Source organism: Nematolebias whitei, chromosome 10, assembly GCF_014905685.2.
Source record: "Nematolebias whitei isolate Nwh7 chromosome 10, NemWhi1, whole genome shotgun sequence".
Lineage (NCBI taxonomy): Eukaryota > Metazoa > Chordata > Actinopteri > Cyprinodontiformes > Rivulidae > Nematolebias > Nematolebias whitei.
This window is the reverse complement of record NC_056507.1, coordinates 40,105,060-40,120,406: the sequence shown is the minus strand read 5'-3', so window position 1 is coordinate 40,120,406 and position 15,347 is coordinate 40,105,060. Positions and strand designations below refer to the sequence as shown.

The window sequence follows — 15,347 nt, the reverse complement described above, 5'->3', positions numbered from 1 at the left end:
CAATATTATAGGCAGAAACATGGGTGTGCTATGGGGTCTCCAGTTTCTCCTATTGTTGCCAACCTGTACATGGAGGAGGTAGAAAAGAGAGCCTTGACGTCCTTTTCAGGGACACCACCAAGTCATTGGTTCAGGTATGTTGACGACACCTGGGTTAAAATTAAATCTCAGGAAGTCCAACATTTTACTGACCACATCAACTCTGTGGATAAATACATCAAGTTCACACGAGAAGATGTAAAAAAATGGCAAGTTGGCTTTCTTGGACTGTGAGGTCTCAGTCTCTGATAGAGGACAATTGCAAACCGAGGTGTACCGCAAACCCACCCACACAGACCAGTATTTGCAGTTTGACTCCCATCACCCTTTGGAGCACAAGTTAGGAGTCATCAGGACTCTGTATCACATAGCAGACAGCGTCCCCACTAACTCAGGAGCCAGGCAGAAGGAGAAATCCTACACAAAACAGGCTCTAGAGCAATGTGGATATCCTAACTGGGCCTTCCTGAAAGCAGAGAAGAAACCCAAACAGGACTCCAGTCAGCCAACAGGTGAAAAGGAGGAACCCAGACCCAGACCAGTGGTCATTCCATATGTTGAGGGAGTGTCAGAGAAACTGAGACGTTTATTTTCTAAACATAACGTCCCAGTGGCTTTTAAACCCCAAAATACATTACGGCAAAGACTGGTTCATCCCAAAGATCCAGTCCCCCGTCACAAACAGAGTAATATTGTGTATGCTGTTCAGTGGCAGGAGGGCTGTGATCAGTCTTACATCGTGGAAACTAAACAGCCACTGGCCAAAAGGATGGCCCAGCACAGAAGATCAGCATCATCAGGCCAGGATTCTGCGGTCTACACTCATCTCCAGGCCAGCGGTCACTCTTTCAAGGATGAAGATGTTCACATCCTGGACAGAGAGGAACGATGGTTTGAGAGAGGAGTAAAGGAGGCCATCTTTGTGAAAAGAAATCGTCCATCATTAAACAGAGGTGGAGGCCTCCGGGTTCAACTGTCCCCCTCTTACAATGCTGTGATTGCTAGTATCACTCAGTCCTCTGTGAATAGTAAACAGCCATCAGTGTGCTAATGATCCATTGTTAGGCTGATGGTCCTTCTTGAGCATGTGATCAGCTGGTTTTGGTTGTCAGCAGCAAACTGGTTGATCCACTCTGAGAAGGTGCTATTTAAGAGACTGAGCTGAAAACAGCACCTCAGACTGAGGAAGTCTCTTGGATGAGAGACGAAACGTTTCTATATTTTTTTGCTTTGTTTTTTTTTTTTTTGTTTTGTTTTTTTTTGAATGTCCAGAGGCCCAGATTGAACTTTTTTGGATCAAAAGAGTGTTCCTTATCTGTGAGGTGGAGGTGAACAGCTGAATCTTGTCCTGAGGAAGTAGCTCTCCTGTGTTGAGCCATGCGTCTGTGAAGAGGCTGTTTAATTTCTCCTATGTAGAGGTCTGGACAGTCCTCGCTGCACTGGACCGCATACACTACACCACTCTGTTTGTGTATGGGTGTTTTGTCCTCAGGGTGGACCAGCCTCTGTCTGAGAGTCCTGCTGGGTTTGAAATATTGCTGTTATCGGTCTGCGCACCAACCAAGCTGCTAGAAGAGACGTTCACATTCGGATGATGTTGTTTCAAGAGTGTTAACAAGTTAGACGTGTTGCTGCTGCAAATCCAATCTCCATGAAACAACGTTGACACCTAGCTTTGGATTTGTTCACTTGTCTTATAACTAGGGATGCACCGATCTACTTTTTTTACTTCCGATCCCGATACCTAAACTTAAATATCGTCCGATACTGATCCAGTTCCAATATCATGATTATCTTTGATTTTATATGAGGCTGTAATAATCTGCTCTCAAGTGCAATTTGTACAAATATATGCATGCATGTCCAAAAAGGCAACTTGAGGTAAGTTGTATTAATGTTGGATAAGTTTTAAAGTTAGAATTAAATTCTGCTAACACAAAACATGTTTCTTTTTATTCCTAGTTTTAAAGTGGATATTAAAGTGATTAATTTAAGTGATTGTTTAAAGTTATTTTATATTTTTTTAAATAAGGGGCAGATATAAGAATTATTTTTCTTCTTTCTGCACTCTTTTCATTCATTGTTTTCTTTTTGATGATTTTCATTTTTTATTTCGTTTCTTTTAAATGAATGAATAAATGAATTAAATTTAATAAAATATTAAATGGCTTCAAACACCTGGCATAAACCAACAGGCATGTTCCTGTTTTTAGTATTTTACTTCACTTTATAATGTAGCTGTTTCTGTTTTTAATACAATTTTCAAATCATATGTTTTTTTTTAATGATTGTCTACTGTTGTACTAATATCTCCTGGAGGGTAAACTATATCTTGACTGCAAGTATCAAGCTGAGAAATCCTTCGTTTTCTACAACTGATAGTGGTTGGTCATGAATCATGATGAAGTTTAGCAACTTCTCTGTAAATATTTGAGCTCCGTGGTTTCAGCAATGTCTTCTTCTTGTTCAATCCGAAGCAAGCAGCCTGATTTGGGGCAGCCGCGCTCAGTCTGTCCCTCCTCAGAGATGGGCAGACTGAGTGGGGCAGATTGGACGAGGCTGGCCGGTGTCGAGTCGCCTGTTGTGGGTTGAGCAAAGAGCAGTGCCCCACTGAAGCCACGGAGCTCGAATGTCCATCGTAAAACTAACTTTATCGCGGTTTAATGTGGCGCTATGGCTCTGCAGACATTGCACGTTGCTGTCTTGTGTTGTGGTGTTTTTAGTGTAAAATACTTCCACACAGCGGACATGTTTAGATGAAAAGTTTTTTAGCTGTTAGCCACAGTGCTGCTAAGTCAGTCGTCACGTTGTAGCTGGCTGCAAACTATGAACTGGATTTCCCGAATGTGAGGCGGGTCTTATTACTCTAGGTTCATGAGACACACCGCCGTTCAGGAAATCCATTCCGTAGTTTGAAGCCAACGTGCATCATGGATCGGAAATATCAGCAGGTGGATTGTAAAAATTCGATACGTAAATTATGCTGGTATCGGAGGCCGATACCGATACTGGATCGGATCGGCCCCATCCCTACTTTTAACAAGAAAGACATAATGTTCTCAAACAGGAGACTGCAACAAGATGCTAGGCTGCTAACGCTGCACTTGCTGCAAGATAATAGCGCCTTGCTGAAACATGCTTAAGATCTTAAGTTCCGCGGCGCATAATCTCTCATTAATAAAATTTAATTAATGAAAAATAACCAAAACGGTACACACGTGGACTGCACCGAACATGCCGTACCGAAACAGTTCGGTACACCAACGTGTACCGTTACACCCCTAATATATATATATATATATATATATATATATATATATATATTATAATAAATAACATTTAACACTTTTCATTTAATATAAGTTAAAAGTGCTATGCATATCATATGGCTGTTACTGAATATATGTCGCCAGCTCTTACAGCTGTTACACAGTTTTTGTAGCAAATAAACCTAAATAAGAGGGCTATGTTCTAACAAAGGAAAGTATTTAAAAATATCAGTATATGTATTGGTTATCGGCCAAATAAATTTTAACATATCGAATATTGGCCAAAATTCCAATATTATGCATCCCTGGTTAGTTCACTGACAATGGGAGCAGCCGTAAGAAAACAATAAATAAATTTTAAAAATCTGTCCAACTGACTGAGTCATAGCCATTTTCATGTTGGCTAATGTTAAGTAGCTGTGACAGCCATGTTGAATTAGCGGTTACCCAGTTGTAGATGTACATTCAGTGAATACTTTAGACAAAGTTTAATTCATCCAATGGTTCCCGGATGAATACGCACATACACATGCTCCACTTTCAACTTTTGACAGTGGGCAAAAACTAAAAATGTGTTCATTTAGTTTACCATACCATACCATACCATACCAGTTTATTTATAAAGCACTTTAAACAGTGACAGAGCACACCAAAGTGCTGTACAGGGACAAACAGAACAAACACACAGCAACAGATTACATAACAGGACACCAAAAAGTAGAAACCAACAAAAACAATAATGGATAACAACAACAACAACAACCACAACATGACCAACACAGTGTGATGCACACAGACTCAGCACAGATCACACAGTGCTGAAAGCCAGGGAATAAAAGTGTGTTTTTAAGCGAGATTTAAAAACTGTGAGGGAGGGTGCCTGTCTAACGAGCAGAGGTAACTCATTCCAAAGTCTTGGGCCTGCTACAGAGAAGGCCTTGTCACCTCTGCGCTTGAGACGGGTTCCTGGGACTGTTAGGAGCAACTGGTCTGCTGATCTGAGAGAACGTGGTGGGACATACAGCTGGAGCAGATCAGTAAGATAGGAGGTGGCAGAGCTGTTTAGTGATTTATAGACATACAAGAGTATTTTGAATTTGATTCGAAGGTGAACCGGAAGCCAGTGTAGGGAGGCCAAAACAGGTGTAATGTGCTCTCTTTTGCTTGTTCTTGTCAAAAACCGGGCTGCTGCATTTTGGACCAGTTGAAGTCTAGCTATGGAGGTCTGACTGATGCCAAAAAGGAGTGAGTTGCAATAGTCGAGCCTGGATGTAATGAATGCATGAATTACTGTCTCCAGGTTATTTTTGGACAATATGGGCTTCAGCTTAGACAGTCGCCTCAGCTGGAAAAAGCAGGATTTAACAATCATATTTACATGATTGTTGAGTTTCAGAGAAGGGTCAAGTATCACTCCTAGATTAGTGACTCTTTGTTTCACTAACGGTGACAGAACGGATAGGTCGATGCAGTGGTTGGTGATTGTGTCATTGGGAGGAAACAGCATAACTTCAGATTTCTTCTCGTTGAAGCTCAAGAAATTTAAAGCCATCCAATCTCTGATGTCAGCCAGGCAGTCCAATAACGGTTGAATAGAGCGAGTACCGTTGAGTCTGAGGGGGAAGTAGATTTGGCAGTCGTCGGCATAGAAATGAAAAGGTATGTTATGTTTCCTGAAAATAGCACCTAGTGGCAGCATGTATAAAGAAAATAAAAGAGGACCAAGGATGGACCCTTCCGGTACCCCCCATTTAAGCGCTGCCGAGGCTGAACTAAATTCTTTGATGGAGACACAAAAGGACCTGTCAGCGAGGTAAGATCTAAACCATTCGAGGGCTGACCCAGTGATGCCCACCCACTGCTCTAACCTCGCAATGAGGATCTCGTGGTCGATTGCATCAAAGGCAGATGTGAGGTCCAGTAAAAGACGGAGCACAGAATCACCAGCGTCTGTGAATAGGAGAATGTTGTTAAAAACCTTAAGTAGAGCAGTTTCAGTGCTGTGGAGAGGTTTAAAGCCAGACTGGAATAGCTCTAAGATGGAATGCCTCTAGAAAGCATTTCAGCTGGGACTCCACAATTTTTTCCAGTAGTTTAGCGACAAATGGGAGTCTGGAGACAGGCCGGAAGTTGGACATGACTGAGGGGTCAAGGCTAGGTTTTTTTCAGGAGATGTTGGACAGCAGCATGTTTAAAAGTTATTGGCACCACACCTGAGGCTAAGCTGCTGTTCACAATGCCAAGAACAGGAGGGCCCAGAACAGGAAGAAGCTCCTTGAGGAGTCGAGGGGGGATCACGTCAAAAGGGGAGCCTGATGGCTTCATGCCGCACATGACCTGCTCCAGGGAAGACAGAGAGATGGGCTCGAAGTGGTCAAGAACAGCAACACAATGAGATGGGATGGACGGAACATGAGCAGGTGGAGAAATGAGTGCCCGGGTGTTTGCAACTTTTTCAGAAAAGAAATGGAGGAAGTTTTCACACAGCTCAGTTGAGGCTTCTAGAGGTGAAGGTTCACTGAGGTGTAGAACTGAGTTCTGGGTGGAAAAAGGGCTCGGGGGTTGTGGGAGTTTGAGGCAATTATCGCAGAAAAGAACTTCGATTTGGCGGCTTTAACTGCCTTCTGATAATGACGCCAACTCTCCTTTAGGATTTGAAAAGAAACCTGCAGCCTGTCTTTCCTCCACCTGCGTTCTGCTCTCCTACACTGCTGTCTAACGGCTTGAGTGATGTCATTAAGCCATGGTTCTGATAAAAGTTTTGTTTTCCTGGTTTTAACGGGAGCAACACGGTCCAGAATATTTAAGCAAACGGAGTTAAGCTGAGAGGTTAGCTCCTTGGTGGAGAGAGACACTGAGAGCTGATCGATCCTCTCAGAGCTAAAAGCTTCAGTAAAACGTGCAGCAGTGAAACGGTTAATGGCGCGTGAAGTACGTGCTGAATCACATGACTTAGCAGTAGGACAAGGCGGGATGATATCAAACAAGACAGGCATGTGGTCTGAGAGAACGTTGTCACCGATTACCAAATTACAAACCGAGACATCACGTGTTAAAATGAGATCCAAAGTGTGACCGTGTTGTTGGGTGGGACCATTTACATGTTGAGTTAAACTAAATGAGTCCAACAAATCAAGGAAGTCCTTCACTAACGGCTTCTCCTGACAACAGACGTGAATATTAAAGTCACCAACGATAATAAAGTGATCATATCTTGGTGTGATGTAAGCCAGAAAATCAGAGAATTCACTTATGAAGTCCTTGGAACGAGGGGGGCGATAAACAATCTCGCACAGAACGGGAGGAGAATGTCCGAGTTCAAAAGCACTCAGCTCAAAACTGGAGCAGGGCATGAGGGTGGACAACTGTTTACAGGAAAAGTTTGATTTAAATACAGTTAAAATTCCACCACCCCGCCGACCTGATGGCCGCGGGGCATTAAAACACAGACAGTCAGGAGGTAAAAGTTCCACCAAGGCACTTGAATCACCCAAAGGCAACCAGGATTCCATGAGAAAAAGAAAATCTATTCCCTCATCTTTAAAAAAGTCATTTAGGATAAAAGTCTTGTTGGCAATAGACCTTGTGTTGATGAGGCACGTCCTGATCTGGTCCGACACAGAACCAGCCATGGTGGGGGTGGTGCGCGCCAACGTTTGCAGATTTTCAAAAACGGCGCCTCCAGGACGGTCCAAGCGCCGGGCCGGTAGACAACACCCATATTTTCCCTGGTCCGGGCACGTAGGAAGCTGGCTGTGGAAACGTTGACCACGCAGAGCTTTGAGTTTTACCAGCCGGCCGGCACGTTTTCCCCGGCGTCTGGAGCGATATCTCTGAGAAGGCAGGCTTGGGGCCCAGCGTAAACAAGCAGGCACGTCTGCCAGAAGGGGTGGAAGAGGGGGTGGGGGTCCCGAGTCACGATCAAAATGGTCCGAATCAGCGACAGCAGATACAGACAATCGAGGAGCTGTTGTCGGTCATACACAAGCAGCGAGTTGATATCCCAGACAAAAAACGAAAAAAGCAGAAATAATCCAAACAGTATCGTCAGAGGTAGATTGCAGGCCATGTACACGGGCGCCATCTTACCGGAAGATGTTTAAATCCCAATAATTAAGGCTGATGAATATATTACATTTAAAGTTATTGCAATGCCAGTACCTCAAAGGAATTCTTGGTCTGTGATAAATCTAAGGTTACTGTGTTCCATCTGCCATAAACTACTTCGTATCTGAGATGCTAAAGTCCACACAGTGTTGTGAGCATCCTCACAACACGACAGAAGTGTAGAGAAAATGTGGGTTTATTGCAACTGATGTTGTCATGGCAATATTCAATAATACTGTAATCACATTCTTTTAGTTTTTTACAGCTGTACTGGTTGCCATATTCAGTTTTCATTCAAAATCCATTTTATATGTGTAGTGTTTTTTTTCACTGCGTGAGGGCAAATTAACTTTAGGCCTAAACTTTGCTCTAATAATTTCACACACTAAGCCCTGTTATTACCATCAGATGTCAATGAAAAACAAATACTGAATGATGTTATGAATGTTGTGTAGAACTATTTTATGAATGATTTTAAGTTTTGTTTTTTGTTGTTCATTAGTGTTCTTGCTGTTTGCGTAACATGTACATATTTCGACGGGACACTTTTAACAGATATTCTTTCTTGTCCGTCTTGCTCAGTGACCTGAGAGACTAAACCCATTAGAGAGGTCTCAGAGTTGAATGGGCAGAAAGATGGCAAACAGCAGCATTGTCCAGTTGACATTTCCCCACAGATGAGTGGAAAATACGCTCCCCTATCAGGTGTTGACCCTGATACTCACTGACATTAAGTTAACCATGCTTCATCACAGAAGCTTGCCATCAGGTCATTAGCCCTGCCACTGTTCGCACCAATCTTCAGCTGGCCGCATAAAAGAAAATGACTTTCCTTGTTGTGCAACCTCTGCCTTCAGGAACTCTTCCTGTCACGGCTTTGCCACTTTAAAGGAAAAGGTGTTTGAGTCAGGAAGCAGAACATTGTCTGCTGGCTTTTTGAACACAATGGAAGGCACAGTGCTTGTCCAGCAGGCCTTTGGAAGAAGTGAGAGTGGAGTAGTGATCGAGATTGTAAAGCTAGCCCACAAAGAAGCCAATTGTTAGCAGCCACTGAGGTGATCATATCGCCCCGCTTACAGAGATGGACTTTGGCTGCTAGTTCCAGTGTGTGTTAATTCAGGCCAGTGTCGGAGCTGACCGCCTGAATCTTTCTGCAACAAAAGATGTTTACACCCACATAGCCAACACCTTAAATAAAAAAAAACACTTTGGAGAGTACACAAATTCAAATCAGAAACACAGGTGGCTGCTTTCTGATGGCTGAACGAGCTTGCACCGTGGCAGCACTGTCAACATTTATATTACTGATAATATTATAAAACCAGTCAATCAGTTTAAAGAGGGGTTTAAAAAGACCTAGACTTGATTCAGGTTGGTTTTATGTGGATGGGTTATGTACTACTCTAATTATGATCATTAACCTGAAACACCTGGACTGAAACTAAACTGGTCACTGCTCTGCTTTAAGCTGCTGCATAATGGGTCTGATTGTTTTCCAGTCAGGCAGCGCACACACAGCAAGGACTATTCAGTTAGAGAAGGGTCAAAGATGTATGATGGATTCAGAACACCACAACTTTTTCATCAGTTGCTAAAATTAACCTGTCACTGTGTTTTGTTGCTACAAAGCCACACATTACTATTCATATTACTATACATATATTACTATACATATTACTATACATATTACTAAACATATATTACTATACATATTACTATTCTCACTATTATAAATAGTAGTATTGTGACAAGTGTGGTTCCCTATGTTTTCAAACACGCAGTAGTTCATCCGTTAATTAAGAAACCTGGACTTGACCCTTCGACTTGCTCAATTTTCAGACCAATCTCAAAGCTTCCCTTCCTGTCCAAAATTTTGGAGAAAATAGTTTTCATTCAATTAAACAAGTTTTTGAATGAGAACAGAATCTTTGAGATTTTTCAATCTGGTTTTAAGCAACTCCACAGCACTGAAACAGCATTAGTAAGGGTTTGTAATGATATTATGATATCAAACGATTCTGGTCAATTTGTGGTACTTGTGCTCCTGGACCTTACTGCTGCTTTTGATACTGTTGACCACAGTATCCTTATATCACGGCTGGAACAGTGGGTTGGGATCACAGGTGCTGCATTAGAATGGTTCCGCTCATACCTGAGTGGCAGGAGTTTCTGTGTCAAGGTTAGGAAAAATATATCCGCCTCATTACCTCTTTCTTGTGGGGTCTCACAGGGTTCAATTCTTGGACCCCTTCTGTTCTCACTTTATTTGCTCCCACTGGGGTCCATCCTGAGGAAACATGGTCTTTCATTCCATTGCTATGCTGATGACTGCCAGATCTACCTGCCTGTGAAACCAGCAAGTGTTTGCTCCATTCACCCTCTGTTAAAATGTCTAGACAACATTAAGGCCTGGATGGCTTCAAATTTCTTAAGTTTTAACAATGACAAGACTGAAGTCATTGTTTTTAGCCCTAGCTCAACTGCCGCCACTGATCCTGTCAACCTGGACTCTCTTCAGCCATATCTTAAGCAGTCTGGTAAAAATCTTGGGATGGTTTTAGACTCTGACTTCAAGTTTGACAAACAAATTAACTCTGTTCTGCAGAAAAGCTTCTTCCAACTAAGACAGGTAGCTAAGCTCAAGCCAGTGTTGTCCAGACCCGACCTTGAGAAACTAGTCCATGCCTTTGTCACGACCCGATTGGACTATTGCAATGCACTCTATGCTGGGGTCAGCCAGGCCTCCATTTCACGTCTTCAGCTTGTCCAGAATGCTGCTGCTCGGCTTTTAACCGGAACTCGTAGGTCTGAACATATTACACCAGTTCTGTCCTCCCTTCACTGGCTCCCTGTTTGTACTAGGATAGTCTTTAAAGTTATTCTGTTGACCTTCAGGTGCCTAAATGTCCTCGCACCCCTTTACCTCTCTGAGCCTCTGGAACCTTACGTTCCCTCTCGGGCCCCGAGATCATCCGATCAGCTGCTTTTGGCTGTTCCAAAAACAAGACTGAAGCTCAGTGTAGTGAGTCACGTTGGTACGTGTCACTAGTTGTAGTATGACAATATATCCCCGTTTATATGCATACTATATTCACGAGTTCCTCATCTTTCTGACTGTAATGTCGTGTATTGAATTTGACAGAAATGTAACGAGAGACGTTATTTACCTTTGACCCACCAAATGAATGGAGTCATTTATTTTCAGAATCAAAGTTTAACATCAAACATTTACATTAATTTGGCAAAATATGAAAATAATAACAGACAAGTTTCACAAATATTGAACTTCAAATCACTCGGCGGTGATTTGAGGACTTTGCTTCAGATATTTCTAAAAATATCTGTACTGATTTATGAGAGAGAGGTGAGTTTAAGAGGAAATTGAGATTTATCTTACAGAGGAATATGTGAGGGAATTTAATCTGTTTGACCAGAAATTGCACGCTCCCATCAGGTATCTCAGCTTATCCCAGGTACACTTTAGTCGAAGAAGAAACCGTTACCTTGTTGACGATAGATCACCTCAGTAAGAACCCTTCAGACTGATATCAGCGTCTCCGTTGAGAACAGCTAAAATCCTTGGAGAGTCGTGCGTGGTTAGCTCAAAACAGAATTATAATCCCAAAACGTCTCTGGATTCTCGGCAACTCTGACTCTTCATTGTCAGCAGCTCTCAGACTCTTTCAGATCTTCTCAGACTCCAACTCCAAAACTCTCCATAACTCTAATTCTCTGGAATCTCTCCAACTCTGTAACTCCGAGTCTCTTGGAACCGACTGCACTCCATGAATTCCCCATGAATTCTCTTCTGAACTCCTCGAGAACTAACTGCACTCTACTAGAACCGGGAAGTTGTCACATTTTAAATGAGTTTACTTCCGAGTTTACTTCAGAGCTTTCTGATTCGTGGATGGACCAGAAAGAGGAGTGGTTTTGACGTAAGGTGTTTATCAAAAGTCGAGGTCAGAGAATGAAATTTGTTTAACAACTGACAGAGAGATTATTGCAAAAAGCAGACTTCGTGGAGTCTCTATTCTGATTATCTTCTCAAATAGTTAAACATGACATTTCTTCTTCAGTAAACATTTAGTTGACCGAAGCTTCAACTTTCACACACTTACGACTTGGCTCATTTCAGACAGAAAATCAAGAAATGCATATTCAGGTGATTTCTTCTTTGAATGAGGAATAAAAATCATTACTTACTGTTTATGTAAAATAAAAATGAGTAGTTCTTTTCAACCTGTAAGCATTGAGTGAAACTAACACAATTTGATTATCAAACATTTGTAAAACAGTAATGATTATAAAGGATTGTCTTTTCTGCTTGATTAATTCAAGAAAGAAAGTCATCAGATGGCTCAGACTTATTCAGATCAATGAAAATAACAGTCTCTGTCCATCTGGTAGATTTGAGGTCATCAGGGTCAGATAAGGGTCAGATCATCAGGTCATCAGGTTCACTACATCAGAGGAGATCGGGCTTTTTCAGTCATGGGCCCCAAACTCTGGAACAACCTGCCCCCCAACATCAGGCAGGCCACCTCCCTTCCTCACTTCAAATCTCTGCTAAAAACACATCTGTTCTCGAAGGCTTTTCACACATTGTAAATTGATTTAGTGTTTTTTGTTCTGTGACCCTATGTTTTAAATGCTTTTTATTAATTCTTCAGTTATTATTATTAGTGGATTGTATTTTTTTCTCTTTAATTTTACTCTCATTTGTTGCTGTTGTTGTTGTTGTTGTTGTTGTTGTTGTTGTTGTTGTTGTTGTTGTTGTTGTTGTTGTTGTTGTTAAGCACTTTGATAACAGGTTCTGTTTTAAATGTGCTCTATAAATAAAGTTGACTTGACTATACATATATTACTATACATATATTACTATACATATATTACTAAACATATATTACTATTAGGAATGCGCGATATAAACGGTATACGGTAGAAACGATAGAAATTTAGCCTACGATAGAGACCTGTCTTCTACCGGCTAACCGCAGTAATGCTGTGTCTGATGTAAAATCAGAGTTGTCAGTTTAATCTTTACTTTTTTTTAGTTGAAAACTGTGCGTAAGTGGTGCTCAAGTGTAAAGTCAGCCCTGTCAGATTTAATCGTTACTTTTTTTTAGTTAAAAACTGTGCGCAAGTGGCGTTATTCTTGGAGCGCTAAGTAGCTACAAGCTAACTACAGCCGGCTTGCTTTAGTGTTGCCGTATTCTGACGCATGCGCAAAACGATGTGTTCCGTTGAAAGTTGTTTTTTTGTTCCCATCGAAAGATAAAGTAAGCGTTGGTCAGCTTTAGAGAAATCTGATCTGTGAAAAGAACGCTGTGTTGTGTGATTTTACTGCGAGACCCTCTGGTCAAAGCCACAGACTCATTTTTTGTCAGCTCGCCGTTAAAGTAGAAGGAGTCGACCACTAGAGGTTTGGAGGGTGAAGTGTTTCAGTGTAAAATGCTGCTTTGTTGCTGTTCATTTCTTAAGTAAGAAGACTGGAAACTGTTAAAAGTTAGCAACATTTTCTTTTGTTTAAAACATGGCTAAAACTACATTTGATATCTTTTGCACTGTTTTGCACTACAAGAAAGAAGCCTAATACTTGATTTGTTTATTATTTAAAAACTCTCTGGACCTAGTAGTGGAATTTTCTTAATTCAAAATATAATGGCAAAAGGACACCCTATGCTTTTTTTAGCAAGTTTTATACCAAAAACATATCGCGATATATATCGTTATCGCCACCCTTCATTTAGCAAGTTTTATACCAAAAACATATCGCGATATATATCGTTATCGCCACCCTTCACAATACATATCGTGATATGAATTTTATGCCATATCGCACATTCCTAATTACTATACATATTACTAAACATATATTACTATGCATATTACATATATACCATCACCACTTTTATTTTTTTAAACGTGACTTTGTTTACAGAAATGATCCTAAAATAGTTTCACTGCAGTCTTCAGACTTGTTTTCAGTCAGCTTGTGGAAATCGGGCGGCTGTGGCTGAGTGGTTACAGCAGTCAGTTAGTTGCAAGAGTTGGGGGTTCTAATCCACCAGCAGTCACATGCTGAAGTGTCCCTGGGCAAGACACTGAATCCCTCATTGCCTCTGATGTGTGGCCCATCAGTGTATAAATGTGATAAAGCTCTGATTAATCTCTGTAGAATGATTTGTTGAATTAGCTTTGTAGAGATCTAGTAGAGTGCTGTATTGATGGGTAAATGAGGCACAGATTGTGTTGTAAAGAGCTTTTGAGTGTCTTGATTAGATAGAAAGGTGCTATATAAGTACAGTCCATTTACCATTTCCATCTGCATGCAAATTACAAATGTTCTGTTTGATTGATTTTTCCTCATTGTTCAGAAAATTGAGACCTGGGAGGCTGAGAAGACCAGAGCAGACATGGAGGAGTACAACTGGGAGGACAGCCAGTCCCAAAGAAACCTCTTAGACACGCTGCTGCGCATGAAAGTGACTAGTGAGGGAGATGAGAAGGAAGTGAGGGAGCAGCTTCTGGGACAAAAGGAGGTGCAGGAGTTTAAGGACTCGGTTACACGGCTGAAAAACGAAGGAGAAAGCGAGAGCATCATGCAGCAGTACAAGGAGGCCGTTCGAAAAGTGCTCCACCTGTAACACCAGCAAATAATGCATTTACATGAAAATGGAAACCAAGAACGACGACATCGAATATTTTCAAGACTTGTGGCTCAATAAATTACTTGTGCTCTGTAATAGTTTTTTTTGTTTGTTTGTTTGTTTGTTTGTTAGTTTTATTGTAATCTAAACCAAATGATAAACGATGACTGCTTCAATAAACATGTTGCAGTATTTGTTTCAAAATGAAATGCTGTTGTTACCTGTCACATTATGTGTTCTTTAATACTACATTAAAAGTGGCTAAAGCTTTTGGCAGTAACAATTTATTCTTGGTAAAATATTGTGATTAGTGATTTTAATTCATTGTATAAAAAAAAATCTAAAACATAAGCTTCAGTGTCCTGAGACGACTTCTGTTGTGACTTGGCACTATATAAATAAGCTGAATTGAATGGCTGATTTTAACAATACAGTTTATATTTGCACAGGAGCATATCATGTAAGCAAGTTGTGTATAAAAGACAGACGGATGAGATTGAGATCATTGTCTTTTGTGTTGGCAACAGTGACCATCATCCATCATTACTTTGGTTAAAGAACATTATCTAAATGCAGAACATTGCTAAGAACATGGTAACAGAAAAGTTTTCCATATAACTTCAAAGCCAAATGTTATTTGCAGTAAAATAGTAAATACTGTGCATGCTGCATTGTAATGATAAAATTACATTGATGCATTTCAGCTCCTTTTCCCCAAGACTGTTTTAAAGTAAAGTACTTGTATTCTTCCAAGTACTGGTAGTTTACTTCTAGTTGTCTCGCTCAGCCATCTTGTCCATGTCATGAGCCCAAATGAGTCCTCGAGGCTCAATGGGATTACCTGTCTAAATAAAGGTTGAATGAGTGTGTGCACACAGACTGTCCATACTCTGCATGTCCGCACCTTTTGTGCTTCTCAACATTATTTGAAAATCAGTTCAGACTGTTCCCATGTCTGTGATGCAAGGCATCTAAAAAAAACTTTTTTTTACCCCACACCCATTTTCCAACATGATGGAGCGTCGGGAAACGTGAAAAGAAAATGGCTGAAAAATAAGTTGAAACTTGGAACCTGTGGCCAATAAAATCCACAGAACATTAGGCCAGTTTAAAAAAAGCAGAAACCAATAAACTGATGAACAATAAGCACTAAAACAAGAACGGGTCACCATCGGTCAGGATTTGACCAATAATTGATATCCAGCATGTGAAATATGGTTAAAACTGAAAATAACAATGGCTCTTGTAAATTTGATGCATTTGCTAATAAAGCCTCAAA

General features: G+C 40.9%; 1 protein-coding gene across 1 annotated transcript in view; it reads left to right on the top strand.

Moving 5' to 3' along the window:
• The window catches only part of mrps35 (mitochondrial ribosomal protein S35), a 68,620-nt gene extending 54,491 nt beyond the window's left edge, over positions 1-14,129 (top strand). Inside the window, exon 8 of the mRNA XM_037683030.1 lies at positions 13,796-14,129. Coding sequence (XP_037538958.1) covers positions 13,796-14,065 — 270 coding nt within the window. The 3' untranslated portion in view covers positions 14,066-14,129. The remainder of the gene's footprint in view (positions 1-13,795) is intronic.
• The last annotated feature ends 1,218 nt before the right edge of the window (positions 14,130-15,347 follow it).